Source organism: Asterias rubens, chromosome 11 (genome assembly GCF_902459465.1).
Source record: "Asterias rubens chromosome 11, eAstRub1.3, whole genome shotgun sequence".
Classification (NCBI taxonomy): Eukaryota; Metazoa; Echinodermata; class Asteroidea; order Forcipulatida; family Asteriidae; genus Asterias; species Asterias rubens.
Window position 1 is genome coordinate 4,557,041 of NC_047072.1, and position 27,451 is coordinate 4,584,491.

Here is a 27,451-nt window from a genome sequence, read left to right on the forward strand (position 1 = left end):
TCAACTTTAAAGCCATTGGACCCTTTCGGTACAGAAAAAAAAGAAAAAGTTCACAGATTTACAAATAACTTACAGGGTTTACAGAAGGTAGTGGTGAAATACTTCTCTTGAAATATTATTCCATGAAATGCTTTACTTTTTGAGAAAACAGTAAACCAATATCAATTCTCGTTAACGAGAATTACGGATACAAGGGTGGGTTTTTCCGTTATTTTCTTCCGACTCCGATGACCGATTAAGCCCAAATTTTCACAGGTTTGTTATTTTATATAGAAGTTGTGATACACGAAGTGTGGGCCTTGGACAATACTGTTTACCGAAAGGGTCCAATGGCTTTAAGAGTGATTACCGAACGTTGACAAACCTTCCCTTTAAAGGCTGCAGTGAGAATGACCGACATAAATGTTGAAAAATCTCTAGAATTTCAAACAAGGAAGACAGTAAGTAGTTTAATAGATGTTCAATTTACATCGGGGAATACAGAATGTTGTTTGTGCTTTCGCCCAACCACTCATGTGTGGTAAATAAACTCAACATTTCCAGAGTCCTGTGAAAACAAGACAGAAATGGGGATTTGTAAGTTAATTTAATACTTTTCGACCCTAGCCCTTTTCGGTGCTGCAACTTATGATTTTAACTCAACAAACTAAACAAAAGTGTTCTGGTTGACCTACATCTGACGGTACATTCACTCAATAAACAAAATCGACAAATACAAATACAAAAGGTTTTCAAATTAATGTTTTCATTTTGCTGGGCTTTTCTCTTAAAGTGTTTTGAACTCTGAGGTGACAACTTATCAAACCACAAAACAATCTTTGTCTCGTTGCCTTTGATGACAAAATAATAATAATTATAATTGATATAGATTTTATGAAATAACATTTATTTTAAAAGGTCGAGCTTGTCACTATTTTGGACAAGAGACTCTTTATATGCATCACAATGACATCGCACTTTACATACAACGAAATCTAAACTGCCATTTTTCTCAAAATGGCTGCTCGGTGAACAAACAAAATGGCCGCTCATCTGAGCAGACCCTATGATACACGTTTTCTCTGATTGCACAATTAATTCTGTTTCACCTACAAGATCAACTGGATGATTCCCTTTGAAATGACTCCAACATAATGTCGTCGGGGTGCCACTGGGTTTTTCGTTCTGTGGCAAAAGTAGTTCATAATAGACAATATACGTTCCGGCGATCTTGAACTTCATTCGCTCTGGTAACCCTGGTCCGCAGCCACTCTCACTCCGTGTGTTCGGACCGTCCGGACGCATCCTTGTGATCAAATCCGCGTAAGTTTTTGCATTGGGGCAAACATCAGTTCTTTTTCAATCTTCCAGCTCGTTAAAAAAGGAATTTTCAGCTCTGATTAAAAAGCAAAGATTGTAGAGAAAATTGTGGGTAATTGGAGCCATAGCAGACATACTGACGTCACTGCAATGGGCACCCTTCGAGGTATTGTGAGACCCAACAAGTTTTAAGATGTGACAATGTTCTGCTTTCCCATCTGTTTAGTCTTCATTCTCCTTGGACACTCATCTTCGATTGCCTCCTCAAGCCAACAAGAACTGCGCAGAACATCTTCGAATTGTATTAAAGGTCTTCCTCACAGTTGACATCCTTGACCAATTTTCAAAACCAGTAGAGGTCCTTGCTTGTATCTTGAGATTCCAGTGCTGACGTTGAAGCTGCAGTTAAACAAAAACAAGAAAACATCATTATTGAAAATGAATAAGAAACACATTGCACCAGAACAATCTTTCCCACAGTACGTCTCTGTGCACTTCGATTCGAGTCCCACCCGGACCGGAAAAGTTGTTAGCATAAAAACTTACTTGGTAATGAGCAACGGAGAGCTGTTGATGGTATAAAACACTGCAAGAAACGTAGTGTTTCCGAAGTTGTTTGAGAAAAAGGTAATTTCTTACTCAAATATTTAAAGGCTTCAGGCCTGAAGTCTTTTAATATTTTTTTAGGCATCTTAAGGCACACAAATTTGTGCAACTAGGGTGTTTTTCTTTTAATATTTTCTTGCAATAAATTCTTAAGATGGGAACGAACGTTTGCTAGTAAGCAAAATGCTTAGCAGAAACAACTCTCCAGTTAGACTTGGAGAGTCATCGTAGCAGAAGCCACCGATGACCACATGATTACCGCTCAGTACGTGTGTCCAATTCCGGTAAGCATAATTATGATTATATAATATTAGAGCATATTGGTGTGGGCTGTGGTGGTGGGGGAGGGAGGGGGGGGGGGGCACTAATACAGATGAGCAAGTTTTCGATATGAATGTACCCCCCTCTCTCCCAGCACCCTGCCCAGATAAACGTCAAACAAAGACACACTTTGAGGGCTCCATTTTAACATTGTGTAAAAGACCCCACAATGGATATATAAGAACACATACAAAGACTTTGCTCATTTCGATCGGTTTAATCTGCTTTTCTTTAAAAACTTGAAATATAAAACTATGTAATCTGACAGGTGTGGGGCCCACCTCCTCCCAACCCCACACACCCCAACCCGGGCTACACAACTTTCATTTCCATCTCAGTCAGTCTGAAAAGTTTCACTCATCACAAGCCTCTCTCAATAATTCAAAGAGGACCCCCCCTCATCATCGGTTCAAGGCAGGTTTCCTCCCAGCTCGATAGCCGAAAAGGAGTAATTACCTGTATACCACCGTGATTTAAGACATCTAGAGAACGCTGGAACTCCCTGACTGATGAGGCAGACGATGATGGAAAACGGTAGCCTCAGAAAGATCTGACAATACCGGGCGTAATGAGCAACGTACATTCCCACCTTAATCCCTCGCACGTGGGGGACATCAAAACAAACAGAGAGATGGACAAACTCAGACCGCCAAGACTTAAACAATCATCCTGTTATAAAAGGGTGGAGGACACGTTGGCATGGAAACAGAGGCAGGAGATGTGATTACGCACTTCATTGTCTCGAGCACACACTGACGAAAAAAAAAAATTCCCGCGTTTTCGTTGTTGTTGTGAAGTGGCGAATGCCTGGCTTTGGTAATTAGTTGTCATAAATTTAGATCATTAATTCCAGCGAATAATAATCGGGAAAATAGTGCGCATTCCTCATTTACTTCCCTCTTGGGCGGAATGCATTCTTTGGTTGAAATGATTTACCGTGTAGCCACACTAGGCCTAGGGCTTCGGTATCAGTTCAAGTACGTGATGAGTAATTAACGAGAAGGGGATTATTCATTAGTTTCATTCTGAAAAAAAAGGCTGACTGATTATAAACTTCATCTACCAGTTCTAATCTTCCATGGAGAGAATATTTCCCTCTGTGGTATTGCCAAAGTAAAGAGAAAGTGTTTTGCACATCTCACACGTCAGCATTGATGCTTCGTTCGATTGTGAGTTCCGTGATTGTGGCTGGTTTTACAGAAGACATTTTTAGTTTACAACTTGTCGAGAACCGGCGCAGTGCAGTCACAAACAATATATTATCACATTGGGGTTTGGCTCGATTTAAACTGTTTCTTCTTCTTAGCAATACCTTTTCCGTAATCAGCAGTGGGTTATACGGAGCTTGTGTCAAAATGGGACCAAAAAATGTAGTTGAAACGGTATTTCAACCGCTACACATGTATTAATATTTAGCGATGATGACACCCCCACCCAAACAAACACAATATAAAAAATAATAAAAAAGGGGAAGAAACGTTGGTATAACCGTCCCCTTAAAACCAAGAAAATTATTTCGGAAGACAATGTTCCGTTTCAATCAGTAAACCATAGCGCAAAACCTCTATAACCGTAAATATTTTGTACGGAAAACAAAATAGCCAGAAAACAAAATCAAGAAAAATAGCTTTAACGGAGACACCCAAACCACCAATGCTTTTTGATTCGGTTGCAACAATCGAAAGAAATAAGTAAATGAACGCGCGCAAGTAAGAAATAGCACAGTTTTGCGACCATTAACAATAAGCCAATGTTGCGGAAACAGTGGTTTTTTTTTGCTCTTCGATTTGTTGATTTTTTTTTGCCAAAACTTGAGGATTTGATTGAGTTTAAACACAAAGTTTTTACTCCCCAAAACTACGGATGAAAATATACCTTTAAACTTAAACATGGCCTTTATCGCTAACCAATTCCAACTCGAAATAATTGCATTTTCTCTTTAGAGGAAAACACCAGCATGGTTTGGGAAGAGGGCCGTCGGTCGGGTCGTCATGTTCGTGACTGTTCATACGGAATAGAGTTACCCAGGACGAATGTTTGAGAGTATTTCCAGTCACAACAAATCTTCTGACATTGACAAGCCTGAGAACAAATTCATGTTAAATTTCCCCTCAGTGTAGTCTTGATTATTTCCCAGCCTCTCTACCATGGGCAGCGCACCGTATCGCCCGCTAGCTTTGCGTATAAGTCTATTTATTCTTGGTTCGATTTCCAGCTTCAGACAGTCGTCAACCAAAATGAATTCATTACGAAAAGCGCGCCCCCTGTACTTGGTTATCATGTAGCGTAACGTTACGTTACGAGTTTGAGACAGTGACGTCTTGGGCCAAGACTACCTTTCTTGCTGTTCGAGTTTGAAGCTTAGAAAATAGTGTGGAAGGGTACAATGTGTCACGAACGATAGACTTTTGGCTGTGAAGTTACCAATAGCTGAACTTGAAATGTCAAAGTGTACTAAACGCCTGTTGGTATGCTTAGAACGCACGAAGAGGGATGCACAACTTTTTCCTATGAATCACTTCTGGCAAATGAAAACAGTCGTTTCCATTTGCATTTCTCTAAAATAAACAAGCGCCCTTGTTGTTGTTTTCATCTTCCTTTTTTATAAAGTAATCTGACATGATGGTAAAAACAGTTAATTATTTTTGTCAATAGTGTAACGTAGGCATATGGTAAATTTTAATAACGAAAGTCATGATTCCAAGGCATGGACACCTCCCCTTTTCGGCATGTCTCCCCCTCCCCCTCTGGGGGGGGGGGGGGGGCATGTCTCCCCATAGGTTAAACCTTCATATTAAGCTTTTATAGAGGTCGCTTACTTTCGGTTTTTAGAGGTCGCTTACTTTCGGTAAAAAAAACGGTCAATTTAAATGTCGCGTTTAGGCTAAACTATATTTCGCGCAAAATCGAATCTCCTCAATACAGCCATTAAGTTCCACTTGTTGTGTGAGCAAACAGTGTTCTCTAGTTTCGTCATTCTTTTCGTAGAACTCTCTAGTTACGCCCAGTACTCTGCTAAACTGAATGCCGATTTTGTATGCACAAAATGGAACACCTTAGTTTAATTGAAGATAATGCTCCATAAATTCGCATTTCGCACAGTCAATTTGAACGACGGTTTCAACCGCAGAAGGCAAAATCACTTGAAAGTAAAATAGGCTGCTAGCCGAAAATGATCGGACAAATGGTGGATGGTGTGGCTTATGGAGGTATAGCCAGTAGCCACAAGTCTAAGCATTATGCGTATTGAACCCAATCCAATCAGTGGATTATTATGTATAGCCATTAAACCTCTCCGGACTTCAACTCGTTTATATAATGAAGCAACGCAAAGTCGCATTACAACTTATAGCGAAGTCCGACTAGGGGCTTAATTAAGAACCCAAACTCTCATTAAATCCAAGATGACAACTTGGTAAAATTACAGAACAGATAAGTCAATACGTCAACTTCCATCCACGCCCTGCCGTTCTCACGCCACGGAGGGCCCCACGGCATACCAACCCGTGTATCCCCCGACTGCTTGGTCCTTCCAGCTTGAGGAGACTGCACTGGCACGGGGCTAAAAGCTTAACTACGCAACGGGGTAGTAAGCTGGAGGGTACGTCTCGGCACGCGTCTGATTGAATGACCAACTTGCTCTGACAGAAACTGTGACCACAGACTCTGCTCAAATCCTTTAATAAGATGCAATTTGTAAACGCAGATTGAGTTATCATAAACAATGACCATCTCACTAATGAAGCAGGGATGGGTTTCACAAAGAGTAAGAATACAGTCTTAATATCTCAAATAAGAACGAGTTACTCGTCCTAAATTTTAACTTTTAGCCTTAAGTTTTCAATAACTCACACGACGAGTCCGGAGCTAGGACTACCTTTGTGTACTCGTCAGTACGAGGAAGACGAGGTATCACAAAATGGGTAAAATTTATAAACAAGTAATTGAAATGAAGCAGCAAAGCACCACACCATTTTATAATGTTCGGTTAGTAATAACTTATTACTAACTGGCCATTATAGTGAACCCGCGGCAGGGATCTTTGGGTTTTATAGGCAAGGCAAAACAAAAAATGGTATTAAGAACTAAGAAAAATCTTACATTGATAAGAAAAAAGATTTAGAACTTAAGGTCTCGAAATCAACCATCTAAACGCACACAACTTCGTGTGACAGGGGTATTTTTTTTCTGTCATTATTATCTCGCAAGTTCGATGACCGATTGAGCTCAAATTTTCACAGGTTTGTTATTTTATACATATAATATGTTGAGATACACCAACTGTGAAGGCTAGTCTTTACCAATTACCAATAGTGTCCACTGCCTTTAAATGCCATTTTTGTTAAGCAATTTACACATGGGTCGATTGCATGGCATCACTTCTTTGGTAAGTGCCGTAGTGCAACCATCTCTGAGAAACAACTTCCATATTTTGTTCGGAAACGAAGTTAAACTAAAGTTGAGGGGAGTAGAAATGATAGCTGATAATTTTTGGTTTATCGGAAACAGTAGTTTATATTTCGAAACTCTACCCCTGAAACTTATCGGGTCAGTTTGACATGCTTCCGGTAAAAAGACAACACTTAGTCAACCACGACGCTTATCGAGCAATACAGAAACTACCTAAGATTGTGCCAGGGAAAATAATTGACTTTTTCACACAGAAATTGCTATTTTTACGCCAAACTCCCAGAGAGAGTCACTTCCTGTGAAATGGCTTCCCATTAATTAGCGGAGGGCAATTAGCAAAATATCCCCCGGTTAGCTTTACCGACAGTTTCAGTTTTCGTAAGAAAGTTGCCTCAAATGTGAAACGTACACTCTTAAAACCCCGGGGTCAGAATTCACGAGGAGTTCAGTTGAGCCTGACCCTTTCTGGGTCAATTGACCCGGAACTTGATACAAAAACAAGTAAGGACGAGTTGCTCGTCGTTACTCTTTGTGAATTCGACCCCTGGTTAAACTGAATTGAGTCAGGTCCTATGGGGAATCGGAATCCATTGACCCGGGAGGTTTTTTTTTAAGAGTGTATATGGGATAGGGTTTAAAGGCAGTGGACACTATTGGTAATTGTCAAAGACTAGCCTTCACAGTTCGTGTATCTCAACATATGCATAAAATTACAAACCTGTGAAAATTTGAGCTCAGTCGGTCATCGAACTAGCGAGATAATAATGAAAGAAAAAAACACCCTTGTCACACGAAGTTGTGTGCGTTTAGATGGTTGATTTCGAGACCTCAAGTTCTAAACTTGAGGTCTTGAAATCAAATTTGTGGAAAATTACTTCTTTCTCGAAAACTATGGTACTTCAGAGGGAGCCGTTTCTCACAATGTTTTATACTATCAACCTCTCCCCATTACTCGTTACCAAGGAAGGTTTTGTGCTAATCATTATTTTGAGTAATTACCAATAGTGTCCACTGCCTTTAATATTTCCAGGGATTACATGTAGATTATCAATCATGTGAGTTGCCTCTCTGTATGTGAACAATTGCATCTTCATTAAATGTCTCACTAATTTGACGTTACTTGCTCTCATTCTCGTGAGGGAAGCAGGGGGTTCAGTTCACACATAAAAGTGCATTGATTTACAGACCCGTCTGTACAACCAAGGTTGCTCTAAAATAATGATTCCACTGTTAATTTCAACAAAAATGGGACTCTTTCAAACTATTGGTTCAAGGTTAACATTGTATGGTGTATTTTTTTTATATTTTTTTTTTGGCTGTTAGTGTTATGGATTTTCAGCGTGTTTGTAGTATGAGGAGTGGTCTTAAGTGTGAATAAATAATCTCCTCCGTGGAAAAAAGACGGGGAAAAAAAGTTGCTCTAAAATGCATTGGTCATAAGTTGATGTTAAGTGTTGTTGGTAAACAAATTCTTTAATAACCATGCGTTCCGGCTCTATGGATCCGGCCCAGACAGCGTTCCGCCACCTGGCTTGTGTCTTGTGTCAAGAGGAGGACATACGCACTGAGGCGATCCGGAATCAGGATCCACTGAGCCGGAATAAATATTAGCACGGAAGGCGTGGGGCTATATAGGAGGCCCGGATGTTCATTTGCCGTTTTTCCGTACTGATGATGTAGTGACATGATGTAAGGTACCAGAATGAGCCTGAAGGTCATCCCGTGATAGTGACAGGTTTTCCCGGTGATAAACCACGGCTGGTCGGGAGATGAAAGGGCAAGAAGACGGAGAATAATATTGTTACTTAGTGGCAATGTTTTGGGGTCAAATAAAAATATTATTTGCCTAGAGCAGGATTTTAACCTGTAACTTCCGAATTAATGTCAACTTAGCAGTTTTTTTTATTTGTTCATGGGTTTGTTTTAAAATTTGTGATAGTTATACAAAATAAGTGACTGAAGCAATAATCCCAGTTTTCACTGACGTTTTGCACCAATCCCCAAACAAGATAGCATACAAAGACCCGAGGAATTTTGCAACAGTATTACTTCGTCTGTATTCACGTAATGAGCTATGTCAACACGGACAGACATGCATTCAATATGGTTAGTGTACCAGTAGTATGTGGGTACGAGGTAGTTTTGCCACCCCGTTGTTGTACGTCAACGTATGTCTAACGTACCATGAACTTACGGGGAACTTATGCATAATGTATGAAGCACACGTTTAGTACGCCGATAAATTTTGAACATGCTCAAAAATATTTCGCGGGCTCGACGTGTTCACAATTTTAACAGCGTACCCATCGTGCTCTTAACGTAAACGACGTATCCCCAACTTACCCTGAACTTATATCAGCGTACACCAACGTATTTTCAATATTTCGCGTACGTTTGCTTACGTTCAGGCGATACGCCATGGTGTGCTTAACATGTGCCACCTTCAGTAATGACTATAACCTGGCACATTACAAACTATAGTAACTTGCAAAGGATGAAATCTTAAACAAAAATGAAGAAAATTCAACCATGGAGGAAGAAAACCCAAGGTCGGAAGAAAACTTTTAGAACTATCTTGACGTAAGTAGTGTGTGTGGTTGATAGAAAACATTAGTCAAGGCAATTACCAATGGTGTAAACATGCTTTAATTGGAGAATATTTGATCAACTGATACGACGCGGAGATTGTGGCTTGATTGGGACACCAAGGGGATCCGAGGGAGACAGCTGGGCCGTGTACACGCCGCGGTAGCCCCGTGCGAGGTCGACCGGTTGACTGCTGAGATAACCTGCATGGTCTAGCAACCACAGTAATTATTTTGTTCTATGTTGGTACATCATCTCAAATCCGCCATAATGAAAAGCTAAGATGTGAAGTGGGATCTTGGAAAATAACTTTTTTTTTATAGTGAAAATGTTCCACCATCAAAAAAAAAAGTTTGTTTTAGCCAAATGTGGATTTTGTATTCAAACTTTTATTCAAACTTTGCCAAAAAGAAGCTCAGTCTGTATAATACCCAAAGACAACACATTTCGATAAAGGAGTGTTTTTTTTTTTAATAAAGTGGTGTACAACTTGAATCATAAGTTTTAAGCCCAGTACACTTCATGCGAATGCGAAATGGCTTGTGACGTCACATGGCTGTTTTATAGCGAATGGTTCGAAGTAAGAACCGGGCTTGAGTGAACGCTTCACCACCTCCGGTTTCACCAGGAGAGTATGTTTCATTGATATAACATGCAATGTTTATCTAAGTTAAATTTCCTATATGATAATTTAGGCAAGCCCCTGCCACACCTCTTTCCAGTGCGCCCTAATCACCCCGCCCCTTCCCAAAAGTAACTTATTGTTATATGCACCGTCGAGACTATTCTTTAGAAGGTTCACGAGTGGGTCCGTCCGTATCAAATTCAGGTAATCTATCAATAGTGGTGCACTGCGTTTTGTCAGAAAGCAAAAACGAAAGAGAACATACGAGGATAAGGTTTTCCTTTTACTTTACAGGAACGCAACAAATGAAAGATCTGCCGCACTTTTAAGGAAACAACAAAACTGACAACTTCACGGGTAGAGATTAGAATGGCTGCGAACTCTGGGGACCCCATAAGCAATCAGGGAATCCGGGGTCGATTTCAATTGTTGTTTCCGAATACGCTTCTTTTTCAAAGAGCTGAAACTTTCTCACGTTTCACTAATCGGAAACCAAGAGCGGATTGGGTTTCAGGTATACAGGTATAAATATCTAAATGGGGAGCGTTGCTTCAAATTAGCGGCACTTATTGGTAATCGTTCCCGCCAAAAGGATCAATGGCGGCTCGGTGACGGCTTCTGACGGTAAAAGGGGCATAACATTTTAACAAATATTTGTTGGGCATTTTGTGAGCAGCTATAAATGTTCAGTACTGTATTTTAAGTATAATAAATCCTAAATTGATACCTACATTTTTCAGGTTCAGGTATAAAAAGCTAAACGAATGGGGAGCGTTGCTTCAAATTAGCGGCACTTATTGGTAATCTTTACCGCCCAAAGGATCAATGGCGGCCCGGTGACGGCTTAACATTTTAACAATCGGGCCTTTCCGCTGAACGCTGTGTTGAAAGTATAACAGAACGTCAATAGCTGTGAGGGCTATTAATGTTCAATACTGTAATTGGCATTTCAAAACTTAAATTTGAGAAATCTTAAACTGATACATGTATTTTCCATTAAGCTTTTTGGGGAGGGGGGGGGACACTGCACAAATTCCTCGGAGTCATCAGGGATTTAGCCTGAGTATTTAATATGACGGACTTTATTGTACATGAATATCAGACTTTTGAGTTCAATAAAAAGTAATTGTATGTAAAAGTTTTTAGGAAAAAAAACCCCATAAAGTTCAAACCTCTGTAGTTATCAAGAACTAAATGAGACTAAACCTGATTTTTTTGTTTCTGAGCAACGAACAATTCAACACAAAAATGTAAAGAATGATACAACATGTTAATGATATCTGAAGATGCGAAATTTGTGTATATTAAGTTAGGGTTATGGGCAGATTGTTCCATTGCCCTATGCATCAGTGTTCTGTAGGCCTATAGGTCGAGCTACACAGGCCCTCGTACCAGGTGATTGTTCCGTAGGCCCTATGCATCAGTGTTCTGTAGGCCTATAGGTAGAGCTACACAGGCCCTAGTACCAGGTGATTGTTCCGTAGGCCCTGTGCATCAGTGTTCTGTAGGCCTATAGGTCGAGCTACACAGGCCCTAGTACCAGGTGATTGTTCCGTAGGCCCTATGCATCAGTGTTATGTAGGCCTATATGTCGAGCTACACAGGCCCTAGTACCAGGTGATTGTTCCGTAGGCCCTATGCATCAGTGTTCTGTAGGTCGAGCTACACAGGCCCTAGTACCAGGTGATTGTTCCGTAGGCCCTATGCATCAGTGGTCTGTAGGCCTATAGGTCGAGCTACACAGGCCCTAGTACCAGGTGATTGTTCCGTAGGCCCTGTGCATCAGTGTCTACCCAGACACCTGTGCTCCATGGTCCATTACCACCAGTGTTTGTTAGACCCAGCGTTCCATTGGCTATATGCAGTGCTTGTATAGGCCCTAAAGGCACCAGTGTTATGTACGCCCTATATAGACACCAATGTTATATAGACCTAAGGCACAAATACTCCATATAACTGCCATAGGCCCTGTATGCACAGATGAATCTAATTGATACATATTAGCTTTAGTGCACAGCTTTTCATGTACTCAATTATCATGTCAACACCGGTCCAGATACACAGCTATCATTAATCACCATTCGTCCTATTGCCATCTGACTCTATAGTCATCCATTATGTTGGCATGTCCCAACGTGCATCTACGTGCACCAAACTAATCAACGCTTGTAAGCAAAACAAATTAGCTTAGCATATCAATATCGTGCTTAATGCAAACGGGTTACCTTGCAGAGTGCTATACTTTTTACATTATCGCAACTGGTTACCCACTGTTTGGTTGCCTATAATAATAGTACAATAAAAGCATACAAATTTGCTTAGCTAAAATGAGCTAAATCTAGCTTGACAACTTTATAAGATATGACTCTTTTTGGTGATTGAGTGGGGCTCTACCCGGCCTTTGACGATATGAACCCATTTTAGGGCAAAGCTTGCCAGGCAGGGAAATAGTGTGCTACCAGCCAAGATACCAGATAGTGTACATTGGATCTGTATATTAACTGGTTTCCGTCTAATTTGTCTCCACTGTGTTAAACAGATTTATGTATACTATTATGTGCTTTATGTTGGCTCATGATGATGATGTTATGGTGACAGTTTTCTTTCCAAACAGCCAGTCCTCTTTAACCATAACCTGCGGAGGATTACGGCTGAAGTTTGGGCTTCTAATTCTAAGTGAAGTAGACAGCGCAAAGATGAAACCACTCTCACTATTTAGAGCAATACAGTAGGTACACTCACTGGGAAATCTGACACATATCGTCTGGCAACCATTACTACAAGACAAAGTACACTTGTACCAAACTGTGTTGACCATTAGAAGAAGAAAAAAACAGGTATAATTGTGTGCTGTGTTATATAACAGCAATATAAATGACGCACTCACTTGTTTTACGCCCGATGAAGGTCTAACATCAATTATCGAGGCTATAATGGGGGCTTTTGTACTGAGCGTAACGCCACAAACCACGCACCGATCCACGCTACACGGAGACCACTGCCAATTAAACCCCAGCGTAGCACGGTCGACCCTCCTTCCTAAATTGGCCGTATTACCACGTGGATGATGGATTCATGGGTTGAATTCCGAGCATTCGCAGCCGGTAATTGTCCCCAGTCAGTTGTCATTAAAACACCATTTCGGATGAACTCGTTCGCTTTGCACCGCCGTGCGATGTGGAAAGGGGTCCTGGGTGGGTTTCACAAAAATATAAGACTAGTCTTATCTCGAGTTAGGCTGAATTACTCGTCCTAAATTAGGACTAGCCTAAAATTGGAACAACTCATAAAGAGTCATATGACTAGTCCCAAGTTGGGACCATACTCTTTGTGAAATCGACCCCTGGGCGGATTACACAAACCGTCATTTGTGTACATCTGTTGGCATTGTGTTTTGTGTCGTACAAAAAGTAAATAAACCCTTTAGCTTTTGCTGATTTATTTTGTACTCGCATTTTAAAAGCACTTATGGAGATGAGAGGACGGGACTACTGTGCACAAGATTGCCATGGTACAACGAGACTCTCATTGTGAGAGTATGATATAAGAGGAAAATGTTTATTTAAAATGGTGACTTGTTTTCGGATGTGAAAGGTTCGTGTGGAATTTTAAAACTAGAAATGCCATTCTAAAACCGGAATGACCTAGAGGTCATGCCGTTTCATGGCCATACGAAATGATGAACAACGGTCATGCCGAGTAAGTACTGGTAGGTCATGTAGACTTAAGACCGAAGAGTCATTGCTCATGACGAAAGAAGACCCTAGGCCATGCTGGACGCAAGTCTTTTGGGCCAGGCTCAATGATGACCCCAAGGTCATGCCGAATAAACCCAGGTCATGCCGAATACATGACCTTGGGTCATGCCGAATAAAGACACTTTTTTGCCCAACGAAGGCCAACAGGTCATGCCGAAAGAAGGCCTTTCATGCCCAACAAAAACCTCCGTTCGTGCCGAATAAATGCTCTGGGGTCATTTCGTTCCGAATGGCAGCGCTTGGTCATGTCGAATAAAGACCCTTTAAATGTTTTAGGCCATGCCGAAGGAAGGTCCGCGAGGGTCATGCTGATTAGAGGCCCAGAGTTCTACAGAATGATGCCCCCCTATATAGATCCGCCAAAATATTGACGTTGCTTTTTGCAGCTTACAAAATTAGCTTTTACAGCAAATAATCATAAGTTCATTATTATACACAGCCAAACAGGTCATACTCATCACATCAGCACAATTCAGTTCCTTGTTGCACTCAAAGATACCATACACACAGGTCCCACACCGGGACGGACAACAATTGCCTCACTTTACATTGCATCTTTTATTTAAGATCAAAGCCGGAGAAACAAAATCTACTAGAAACTCTGACATTTATAAACTGTCCTCTATGAATCACTGAACCCTTTTTTCACACTATACGCTCCAAAATTGAGCGTATAGAGAACGAACGCCCTTGAATATGGCATTATTGAATTTTTTTATTATTTTTACTCTGTCGTTTATATAGCAATGAAATTCCGAAGTTGTCAACACTGTTGTGCGAGACCGCAAAGGGACGGCCAAACACCACCGCATGTGCCAGGCAGGCCAGAGTACATTATTCAACTGCTAAGCAGAAGTCTGTATGGAGTAAATCATAAACCATACAGCCCATACTGTACCATCCTCCTTCCAGCTTAGCAAAACAAAAAAGATCATGTCCGGGCCGGCTAGCACGAATCGCTAGGAACGCGTGCAATGCGGTGCCGTCAAATTCCCCGCGAACTCCGGCATTCTTTCCCACGCTCGCTCGCTGATTGTAAACGATAAATACCGCGCGCATTTGGAGGGAGATGTTATAGTCCTTATAATGTTGCTGACCATTAATGCAAAGTATTCTAAAAGGAGGAGACAGACTTGGAGGGATTGACACATTGATGTTAAACATGCACTTTTGTTCTTATTATGCATTTATTCCTACAACTGTACACGCAATTTAAAGGCGTTGGACACTATTTAAAGATTTTAAAAAGGCGTTGGACACTATTGGTTACTGCTCAAAATAATTGTTAGCATAAAACGTACTTGATAGCGATCAATGGAGAGACGTTGATAACATAAAACATTGCGAGAAACGGCTTCCTCTGAAAGAAGTTATTTCTCACTAAAATGTTTGAACTTGATTTTGAGACTTCAGAATTAGTTTTTGAGGTCGCGAGTTCAAGCATCTGAAGGCACACAACTTCGTGTGACCAGGGTGTTTTTTCTTCCATTACCATCTCGCAACTTCGACGATCAATTGAGTTCACAAGTTTGTTGTTCCAATATGTTGAGATACACTAATTGAGAAGACTGGTCTATGACAATTACCAATAGTGTACAGTGTCTTAAGCCATATTGATGGTTTTTGCAAGAAAGCAAATTCTTTCTGAGGTCGTGTCCAATTTGGCGGCTACGGCTAGATTGCTGCGTCATCATACGTTGAATCGGGTCCCTAGAAAATAGTGGCTTCGTATTTGAGTGCATATCTGTCACTCAGTGACGCTGAAGGCGCTTTGACATTCAGTATTTTCCTGCAAGGATGTGGGAGTACATTTTGAAATACGAGAGAGACCTAACCTTTTACATAGCACCGTGGTTTACAAAGTGCTGTGGCGCAATATGCAGTCAATCGGGCGAACCCCTTGTCTTTACGGAAAATGCACTGGGTTCTTTTACGTGCGTTACACAATACACGGACCAACGACTTTACGTCCCATCCGAAGGACGAATCACATGGTGTGTCTTGCTCAAAGACACATGTGTCACAACTGGGACTCGAACCCACGCTCTGCATGCTGGATATATCTACTTGAATTAACTATTAACGGTGCCTATCAAATCAAACCAAATCAGACTGTTGGATTCGTGGCTTAGGATTGAAGGGAGATTGTATCTCTTGTTTGGCATCCAACGAGAAATGCCACGTAAATCTTTCTCATCAATTTTAACGTTAAGTCAGAAACAACAATTCTCAGCAAACTCAGAATCATTTAAACTCACCTGAGTCCATGCTATAAGAAGGAATCTCAGACGCAATTTGTTGTGTGTGGCCGTGTGGGTAAGTACTGGGCCACCCTTCTCCCCCCTTAGTGAAGTCACACTGGCCGGGCATTGCAGGTAACCGTCCCGGTCGGACCGGGGGCTGGATGAGCAAGGAGCTATACCTGGGGTTGAACGCGCTACCCCCGGTACTCATACTCATTCCATAGGTCAAATCATGAATGCTAGACCGATGGGTGTATGAACTCTGAGAGACAAACGGGTAGTGCCAGGGGTCGGGCTGGTGGACCGACCGATGGAGTGATGATGGGTACGGGTCCGGGAACAGGGCATCGTGGTGAGTGGAGTTTGTGGCTGACCCCTGGCAGCTACTTGGGGTACTGTGGTGAGAGTGGTGGTGGTGGTGGTGAGTGTACTTGTTGTGGTTGTAGTTACTGTTCCAAAACGAGGCTGGGAGGTTGCGTTGACACATTGGCGACACTACCGTGTCTGCGGACGAAAAATAAAACCATTAAAAATTCAAACATTAGAGAACGAAAAGACCACGGTTAATTTATGTATAGAGAAATGGCCAACACACCTTTTTGGATTTTTTAAAAGTTTCCCTCTACACCAAACTCGTTCTCACTACGTTCTCAAAAAATTAGCCGAAGAGGCTCAAACTTTATGCAAATTTTAACTTACCTAGGGTCACATCATAGGCAATGCCAGACACGAACTCGTTTTACGAGTTTTTTTGTAGGACGGGTTCGGACGTTTTGAGAACTAGTTTGGTGTAACAAACCCAGCCTTAAAAATAGGACACTGCGTATGACATTTTTTTGTTTGGTTTGGAATTTAATCGAATCCAAGCCCTATTACATTCAAGAGAATACTTTACTCCGTACTTCTAATTCAGTTTCCGTTATTTTCGAATCCTCATTCTCACACAAACTTACCCTCATACTTCATACTTTTCAAAAACAAATTAAAATCCTGCAGGAATTAGCGATGGCCATTTTTCACAACTAAGTTTCAAGATTTTTAATGACACATCTCGATGGTTAAGTAACACAAAGAAAATCATGGCGTGTTACGCTCCAAATAATCTTAGCAAGTGGGGAAATCTTTAATGTCTCGCGATCATAGTAAACAGCCTTGTGTGTCATACGCGACCCATATGCCAGGAGGTTTTTATGCACGAGTTCGCTGTCAACGCGATGTCTTAAAACCGACTGGAAATAGAAACAAAAACCAAACAAACAAAGCGGGCATAGAAAACAAAGAAGAAGAACAAGGCAACGAAACAGTGGTGTAACAGTAGCTCACCGTGTTTTTCACTACCCTTTCACTACCTTTTCACTAGTTCTTAAATGCCTTTTCACTGGTCAATTTGAATTGTTGGGAGGAACTGGTAATGATAACAAAGTAAATCCATGTTCACACAATGACTCAGACTCCGAGAGGTTTAGACGAAAATATTTCCAACTTATTGAAACAATTCACAATTCTACAACTTATAATAATTTTGCCCAGCAGAAAAATGGTTGAGCTTTAGGTGTATGTTTAAGGGCAACAGCTGTAGTTTAAAACATAAATCAAAATCGAATGACAAACAGTAAACTTGAAAGAGTCAAACGGCCGTTGTTTCATATTTTTGAAGCAGTGTTATTCGTTTTTAATAGACCTACTCGGTAACGACTTGGGTTCTAGGGCAAGTTTATTTAAACAAGCCCGGAATATTTCAACATGCAAAGCGTACACGGCAGTTACTGTCATGTCATATGGTTTTAACTGTAGAGTCGTTTGATGTCCAACGATCACCTATCAGCCACATGGGAGATACATGAGATGTGTATACGTGTCTTTTGTTACAAAAATTTGCAGAAAAAAACAAAATCAAATGTTCTGACTCTGAAATCGGCGTCACATTGTGCCGAGAAGAAAGTTGTCTGTAGTTGCGTGTTAATCTATATACACCTTGTGTAGATCAAAATTTTTGCCATTACAACCTGTATAGTTTAGCTTCATTAGTCGTCAAGTTTTTGAGAAAAAGGTGAAAATCACAGAGCATTTCAGGTGGGTCGCGTATTTTAAATACGTTGTACCGGTACATGTTAAAATAATTTTTGTCTCCTGAAACGAAAATTATTTTCGTGGTATTGTTTCACTTGTTTCTCAAAAACTACAGCCCCTCGGCAAGTAATATTTATCTTCAAACCGTGTGAGTTTAATGTAAATCTGTGGACATTGTATTTTGTGTTGTAAAAACAGTACCTAAACCCTGCTACGGGACGCCCCGTATAAAAGCACAAAGCGGCTACTTACATGATATTTTATGAAATAGGTTGGCTCTTTTGTAAACGTGTGACGTCAGCAGTCACCCAACAACCAAGATGACCCATCCACAGCTGAGGTAAAGCCCTTTTCACACGACGAACAAATAGCAAATATTGGAGATTTTACGAGAAACTTTGGGCAGTCCAAACAGTGTTATCTGTTCACACCAAGTACAATCTTAAAATGTTCCCAACCTTACTAAAATAAAGCGAGGGACCCCCGTTAAATTGCTGTCGTGTGAACTGGTGTTGTTTGAGTGTGTTGGGGTTAAAACCAAGCTCTATGGGTTAATAGACATCGTGTTCATCGGTACACTCATCACCTGTTTATTGAGATCAATTGATAATGGATTTGACTATTTTGGGCCCCTGTGGCTGCACCTGCGCTTATAGGCGCACGTGGGATGCACCACACTTAACAAGGACTGAAACCTGCCCTTGCTCTATGATTCTGCACCAAGCAACTACAAGAATATTTCATAAACCCACAACTATTTCTGAAAATCAAAATGCTTGTGGTCACTGCTTTCATGGGGTCGTAGAGCTGGGGTCAAATATCAAGCCGTGGGGTCGTTGACTTCAAGCTTGATGCATTTAGGTATACAGTGCACGACAGAAATGCTACAGAGCCCCCCCCCCCCCCCCCCCACAACAAAATAAATGAATAAATAAATAAATAAATAAATAAATAAATATAAAATACAAATAAAAAATGAAATAAATAAATCAAAAAAAAATAAAAAACACATTCACGGCTTCTGTGTCTCTACATACTCAAATTACATACTCAAATTACGGTTGGAACAACACCAGACTGGAATATTAACCTCCCCGCCTCGGTTTGGTGACATTGACTTGTAATGGGTGTATATCGCGATGGCACACCATTGCATAACGCACAACATTGCATGTGCAGCCTTCATAGCATTTTATTTTCAACACCAGCATTTGGGAATAACTCAGAATAGTTGTTAGCATGATATGAAAACTTAGTTGGTAATGAGCAATGGAGATCTGTTAGTATAAAACTTTGTGAAAAACGGCTCCCTCTGAAGTAACGCAGTAAGAGTTAATTACTTACTCAAAATAATAAAAGACTTCAGGCCTGAAGCCTTTTATTGAAAGCACACAGATTTGTCCAACAATGTTTTTTTTTTCTTTCATTGGAACGATTTAGTCGAAACTTTCATAGATTTGTTATTTTATGCATTTGATGGGATACACCAAGTGAAAATACTGGTATTTGACAATTACCAAAGGTGTCTAGTGCCTTTAAAAAATTAATGATAGACTTCTCTGTCACTGTCGCCCGCACAGACACGGCATGTGTACAGATCTAACGGCTTGATAAGAGACTAGCGTTTGGTTGACACATGCAGGTGCTCATTAACTACAGTTGGAAGTTCTTGACACAGTGCCGCACTGTAATGAACTGCTTCAGGCCATGTCTGCACTTGACCCTCGGGCTAGAGATGATACAAACTTAAATAAATCTCCATTTGTCAACTTGATAAGAGACTAATAAGAAGGGGTTGTGAGGGCAGGGAAGCGAAAGACGGACCTTATTTGGGAAACTTCTCTCTGGCAGGCTGACTTCACTTTCTGGTGAAGAACTCATAGGAACAAAATTCAAATTTTAACTGAAGAGAAAAACCCCATTATCTCTCCTTAGAATACTATGAATGGTAGACATGATTTTGTTTGGGACTCTGTGCACCAGATACTGGTTCCAGATTGGCATTGTTTGTTGTTGTTTGTTTTGTGTGTTTGTTAATAGGTAATTTGTTTCTTTTTTCTTTCTTGTTGTTGTTGTTGTTGCTGATGCTGTTGTTGTTGTTATCGTTGTTGTTGCTGCTGCTATTGTTGACGCTGTTGTTGTTCTGTTGTTTCTGAAGAGTAAACAAATTCCCATTGTTTAGTTTTCGTATAGAAAAAAGAAACATTATTATACTTGAGAGTAATCAACTGTTTCTACCTGCTTGCTGCTGGCTGGATCCCAGCTATGGTAGTGGCAGTCTCAACTGTGACAGTCTAGTTGGGACCAGTCCCAAACTAGAGTTGGGACCAGTCCCAAACTAGAGTTGGGACCAGTCCCAAACTAGAGTTGGGACGAATCTACAGTTGGGACGGAACATCCACAAGCTCATTCAGAAATGACGGCAGTTCCACTCACGTTGGGACCAGTCTCAAACAAGGGTTGGGACAAATCTACAGTTGGGACGAAACATCCACAAGCCCATTCAGAAATGACGGCAGTTCCAACTGTTATAACACTCACGTTGGGACCAGTCTCAAACAAGGGTTGGGACAAATCTACAGTTGGGACGGAACATCCACAAGCTCATTCAGAAATGACGGCAGTTCCAACTGTAACACTCACGTTGGGACCAGTCTCAAACAAAGGTTGGGACAGATCTACAGTTGGGACGGAACATCCACAAGCTCATTCAGAAATCACGGCAGTTCCACTCACGTTGGGACCAGTCTCAAACAAGGGTTGGGACAAATCTACGGTTGGGACGGAACATCCACAAGCTCATTCAGAAATCACGAACATACTACGATGTGGTATCGGAAGTTTGGAGCACCATATGTTTCATATTTAGCCGCATTCCGGGGTCTTCTAGGGTTCTAAACTGACTTGACATTGTTGACAAGTCAAACTCAATATTTCCCAAATTGATTGAGAGAGAAAGGAATCAGGTCGCATCCCAGGAATGTGTACTGCGGGTTTCAAGTTGACCGTGACTGCACGCGAGATGCTGTCAAGTCAAGGTCGGATCTATATTGAAGTATCAGACAAACAAATTCTTACTCCAGCAAAATTCGGTTACCATCGAAGAGATGAAGTGATAGGAAATGGCTCCTCATTTTCGCTTATTGGATTGAAGCTGGTTAGCAAAATAATTATCAGCTGGTATACATGGATGGCTTTGTAAACAAGTAGGTGGGCCACAGCAGGCCTGAATTTTCATCTTTAAACATGTTGAAAGGGCAAGGCCATTTTCATTTTTGCAAAGGGCAATTCCATTGCAAAATCTTAAAGTCAATGGGGAACCTTTGAAGGGCACCAAGGCCAAGACCAGGGGCAATGGAGGCCATGGGCTGTGTGTAATTCCAGGCTTGCCACAGAAGAGGATAATTGTGTTTACGAAAGCATAATATTAGCCAAGCATTAACACTTCAAATGTGAAATTTTGGTCGTTTTAAACTTCCTATTTTGCTCTGGTTGGTTATTTGTGGTAATAACTGTAGACCATGGCATAATTAGGCATAAGGCCTATAAGTGAGCACACTCTTGCTAAGCACATAAAAGTATTGCTTAACAGAAACAGGTCACCAGCCAAAATTACATTTAGTTATACTGTTGTGACTGGTGCCCCGCTCAATGTTTGCTAAGTAAATACATTTGTCAAGCAGTATTTTCTGCTTAACAGCTTTATCCAATTGAGCCCATTTTTTTGTCATGTGACATGAGCCTGGAAGGCACAATTGTACACAGCTCAATGGAAGAAAACATAAAATATTATTTTATGAAGATTGCACTGTCCGATTTTTATCAACTTTTGATATGAATGAAGTAGTGTGTACATTCCAAAACTTGTTATGCTATTTTTCTCAAACTCTTGAGTATCTGCGACATATGACACAAAATGTGACATCACAAAATCAAAACAAAGAGCAGAGTAAATAGTCTCTAAACAAGGCGTTTTACTCGATGGTTTTACATGCTGGATACTACTAATAAACGGCCCATGCCTGTTTCTGACCAGACTTGCTGATATATATTTATATGGAGACTTAATCAGTCAGGATATCAAATTGTGACAAGCTCATTAGCTCCTGCTAGTTTTTAGGAAAATGTTGCAAAGGTTGTTTTATTCATAAGAAATTGCAGAATAATGAGCATGTTACTATTACAGAGCTATGTGATCCTCAAAAATGTAATGTAGACTGCATGTATTGTTTGCTTATTGTGTTGATTCTGATAAACAAATTAGGAAATTATGATGACATCCATATAGGCTCATACCACTATACCTGTCTTATTTTTGGACACCATAATTGGATGTGAATGATATGACAGGGCCACTGGCTGTCACCAACAGTATAAGCGTGAGTAAACATAGGGCCTACCCCAAGTCAACAATTAACATTTAGTGTTTCTTGCTACTCACCTCCATTTTTGCTATTCCACGTGTTCCCCTCACTCGGTATACCCTGTTGACCCCCTTTGCCTTCCCCACTGCTCACCCCCACCCTCCCATCGGAGGAGAAACTACTGGGTTGATTCAGGGCTCGATTGAAATGTTCATCTACCACTTTGTTCAGTTCACCAGTGTAGTACGTGAACAGCACGCAGCGCGAGTTGATGTACTCGGCCTCTACCGTGCACTCCGCGTCACTGCCGGTAGACTTGTCCTCTTCCTTCACGCTAAGTTGATGGGGGTGAGAGACGCCATTGACCGGGGATGAGTTATGGCTGTTGTGGTGGTGATGTTGATGTGGGTGGTAGAGCGTTGAATGCCCACCTGGAGATGTTGATGTCGACGGGGCGACGGATTGAGTATGCGGGGTGTAGCTGCTTGCCTCATGGTCTGGAGGCTCTTGCATCTTATAGTGGCCGTACTTCTGTCAAATTTCAAAATCAACAAATCAAGTGATAAGGTCAACACTAAAAATACAGGGTCTAATTCATATTTAAGGTTTACTGAACACTTGCACTATAAACCAGAATGTTGTTTACCGTTGGAAAGCCAGCCGAATTCCTCCATGCATATGCGTTTGTCATTACAGTTCTCGGCGAAGCCAGTATACAAACCACAACACGTGGGAACTCCATAACATTTTAGAGTTCAAGTCCTGCACGTGTATATCTATCGTTAATATAACACTTCCACGAAATACAAACCCAGCTTCTGACTTCAACCTAATAACACAACTGGCTTAAAAATGGACAGCGTTTAGTGTCCGGGCCGAACTCCCCACATTCCAAGGGCTTTTGTGCGGCCCGGTAACGACCTCTATTGGAATTAAAATAGGGCGCGTGAAGAAGGTTCGTTTGAAGTTGTTATGGTCCGCACGCGACTGCGGAAGTTTTGGATTACAAATACACCTGCTTTTGGTAACGGTAAGTTGAAGACAAAGTTCTTTCAATTCGCTGAAGAATTTTAATCCAGAAACTATTTTAATGTATGGTTGAAGTCTTGGACTCTGACCGACATTTCACCTTCCACCTCAATATGAAGGACTATTTTTCACGAAGGGGGTGACAGTTTTTATTCTGCATTAATCTATAGAGTTGACATCCTCTGAAATTATCTAGAATTATATTTTAGAGGCAGTGGACACTATTGGTAATAACTCAAAATAATTATTATCATAAAACCTTACTTGATTGTGAGTAATAGGGAGAGGTTGATAGTATAAAACATTGTGAGAAACGGCTCCCTCTGAAGTAATGTAGTTTTCGAGAAAGAAGTAATTTTCCACGAATTTGAATTCGATACCTCAGATTTAGAATTTGAGGTCACGAAATCAAGCATCTGAAAGCACACAACTTCGTGTGACAGGGTGTTTTTTCTTTCATTATTATCTCACAACTTCGACGACCGATTGATTTCAAATTTTCACAGGTTTGTTAATTTATGCATGTTGAGATACACCAACTGTGAAGACTATAGTCTTTGACAATTACCAATAGTGTTCACCGTCTTTAAGGACTCCCTTTTTAAAATAGATCTTTAGAAGAAACAAATTGTCCCAATGAAAAAAAAAACAGTTTCATAGTGCAAAAAGGAAACCCCAAACAAATTACAAAAGCCAAAAATTCTAACAATGTAAAATAATTATAAAAGCACTGAATAAGTCTGTTATTTTATTCAATAAATAAATGACGAAAAAAAACCAAAACATTAACAAGTTCACAACTATTGATTTATTGTGGCAACCGAAATATCTACTCCTTTTTCGTTTGTTTCGTATAGGATGTTGTCTTGTATACATTGGGACAATAAGCCACACAAGGTTTTTCTTTGTTCAACTTGGACCCTCACATAGGAAAACTCTTTAGCAAAAGTTAATAATAGGCATCTCAACGGCTTCTAGAGGGTGTCTCGATCCATACTGTATTAATTATTATCGGTCTTGTAAAAACAACATTGTTAATTGGTTACTCTTTTATAAATTATTGTTTACTGTGTTCATGAGGTATGAATAAAATGTACGTTTGAGTTGAATTCGAACTGAGCAATTATTTGTTGAGAAACGGTACATGGCTTTTGTCAGGGGCCGAGTTCAGAGACCTTTCAATTGCAACGTCACAGCCCAGGTTTTTGCCAATCAGGGTTGGAAAACTATGGAAAGCCATGTCATGAATGCAAAACAAAAACAGATGGCCACAGTTGCCACACAAAACAAAAAGGGTTGAATCTGTTTGAAACAAAGCAACCAATCATGAGAGATATTTTGTTCGCAAACAAACTGTTACGCTAAAAATAATTTGGAGTAATTACCATTCAGTTCAGGTCCCCCTCCCTTACCATGTGTGCCGGCTAGGAGAACATTTTTTTTTTTTTTTTTTTTTTTTGGGGGGGGGGCGCAAGAGGGTGTTGCTGGGTAGCATTTATCTAAAACACGTCCCGTTTCAGCGCCCTCGTTGCACCACTAACTATTATCTGACATAATCAGCAATTAATTACAGCCTGCAGTGTGTGCGTGTAAATGGACAAATAGTGTATGCCTTGCCTATAAAGGGTTTCAATAACAATTCCTACAGTCCCATCGGCTCGGGTAATTCATGAGACTTTGCACTAACGAGACATCCAGAATCAGTACCAGCATAGAGCAATGATGCTCTATGGTACAAGGTACGAAATATCTGGGAAAGAAGGTATGAAGTGTCCAGGGTAGAATTCACAAAGAGTTAAGAATAATTCTTACCTTGAGTTATAGCTTTCGTTTTTTTTTGTTTTTTTTTTTTGGGGGGGGGGTATAACTCCTAAAGAGTCCTAGGACAAGTCATAAGTTAGGACTATCTTCGTGAAATCGACAAACGGGTACGAAATGGTCAAGGTACCACGCCCCTGAACTACTTAGCCGGCTGACCAGGAGTATGGTCCATTAATGGAGAAGTTGGGTTAGAGACATCTCCTTTTAATGAATCCAACCGTATGTGGTTGCAAATAAATGAACCTTACCTTACCTGGGGCTAATTTCATAGAGCTGCTTAAGCAAACAAGTTGCTCATAAGCACGAAAATAGCTCGCTTATTTTACACATGTTACTGGCCCAAATTTCATGCCATGTACATTGCTTGTGACTGGTATTTAGCTGTTGTTTACTTAGCATAACAATTGAGTGGAGTCTTGGCCGGTAATCTGATTTTACTAAGCAAGTATGTTTTTGCTTAAGCAAAATTTTGTGCTTAAGCAGCTCTATGAAATTGGGCCCTTATCTCCGTATTACCCCCACGCCCCTAAAGAGGTCTCCTAGCCACACCATCTCCACAACAAATAATTACATCATTCACTGCGCATGCACGGGGGGGGGGGGTTGCGCAAAATCCTGCAGTAGCAACACGAAATTTAAAGCAAAACAACAGAAAGTTGTATCACCCAAGTTTGAGTTTATTTCAATCCAAGCAGGGCCAAATTTCATGAGGCATGTATTAAGCACAACAAAACTTGCTAAGCACAAACCAATATGGCTTTGAATATTTGTTTTTCTTCAGATTACGATCACAGATTACTGATTGAAACGTCGAGTTGAAACCAACGGTTCTTTTCAGAACCACCCAACTCATTTAGAGATTATCATTACATGGTGTTACCGCAAACCTTTACTCTAGTCTAACAATATTTTCAAAATTCAAAGTTTCAAATCCTACTTATTTTAAGAATTTGTTTACCAGCCAAAATTCCACGAAGTTAACAACAAACATACTACTTATGCCCCACAACTAATTTTTGGCTTACCATAGAAAATTACTCAGCAGTATTTTCTGCTGGACAGCTTAAAGAAACTGGGCCCTGGTCATAACAAACTACATAATGACATATACAAGAGACAGTGTAATAATTATAGGTATTATCGGTCACTTTCGGCAGACGAGCAGCCAATTTAATCACCAAGCTATTCCATTTCGCGCGAAATCAAATGCTACTAAAAAGGGTCGTTCGATTTCGTTTTATGATTCGTCAAATGTAATGTCGCGTCATTCGATTTGACAAAATGAGTATTCAATTTAACAAAAGCAGAATTCATCAAAGCAGCATTCAAATTCGCAGACGCTTCTTGAGGCGTGTGTGTCACGAAAAAGAATGACGATACGCTAAATTGGACAGAGTGCTAAATGAATTTGACTCGACTCAAAATGAAATTGAATGGCCGAATTCTGAATTTGAAACGCAGTAACAACTAGGGAGACAAAACAGCTTTAATTCAAACGCATGAAAATGAAATTGACCGCTCATTTGCCGAATTTGACCGAGAAAACCTATACTAGTTTACGTACCTGCGTAAAGTGACGCTGGTAGAAAGGATAATGTTGATACGGCTGGTAAGCACTCTGATACATAACGTCTAAGCAACTCATCCTGCCTCCACTACAAACTTCAAGACCGATTTAGTAGATGTAAAACTCCCAACCCTCGACGAAAAACAAAAGAAGCTGACTTTCTTTCTCGAAAGCTTGAATAATTCTCACAGGGAAACCGGTCCGAGACAATTAAAGGATATGTTGTGAAACCTTACAGAGTGAAAGACGTGTCATAGGGCTAAACGATGAGCACGCGTAGTATGTAATCCAGACAGTACCTAACATTATGAAACGGTGACCAAAAGGCAGAGATACAAATAGCGTAAAGTCAAACACAAAATGATGACAATTCTCTACCACGTAGGGCTACTTGCAAAACCACCATTTGTGTTGCGAAGCTCATGTGTACATTGGCTACCGTCGCAGTCAATGGAAGCTCCAGTTAACACACAGAGACAGCATGGTTGTTTGATCTTAGCCCGTGCTTTGAAGTGTCGTATGTCCTCCGAAAGAAAAAAAAGTCACAACGTCTGGGTCCAGTTGGCAAATCCACCGACACAACAACCCGAGCGGGTAGCTCGTCAACCCGGCAAGCATGAATGATGGATCATGGATAGACCTCGCTAGCTGCGCTCGCTTCACTAAATATTGCAGCCTGGTGAAATAAAAGTTTGTTTTGTGTTGGTGAGTGGGATTCGCGAAGCCACGCCTACGCAGGCTCTTGATTGGTC

At 40.7% G+C, this 27,451-nt stretch overlaps 1 protein-coding gene across 2 annotated transcripts; it reads right to left on the bottom strand.

The window, feature by feature from the left end:
- Positions 1-319: 319 nt before the first annotated feature.
- Positions 320-27,212, bottom strand: LOC117296775 (transcription cofactor vestigial-like protein 2). 2 transcript variants are annotated; one of them, XM_033779823.1, is made up of 4 exons: positions 26,697-27,212; positions 22,360-22,813; positions 15,864-16,352; positions 320-1,698 (listed from the first exon to the last, which is right to left on the bottom strand). In XM_033779823.1, the coding sequence occupies exons 1-4, from the start codon at positions 26,775-26,777 to the stop codon at positions 1,643-1,645; spliced, it is 1,080 nt and encodes a 359-aa protein (XP_033635714.1). In that variant the 5' UTR covers positions 26,778-27,212; the 3' UTR covers positions 320-1,642. The 2 variants fall into 2 exon arrangements, with proteins under 2 accessions (XP_033635714.1, XP_033635712.1); XM_033779821.1 differs by lacking the exon at positions 26,697-27,212 and adding an exon at positions 22,929-23,148.
- Positions 27,213-27,451: the final 239 nt, after the last annotated feature.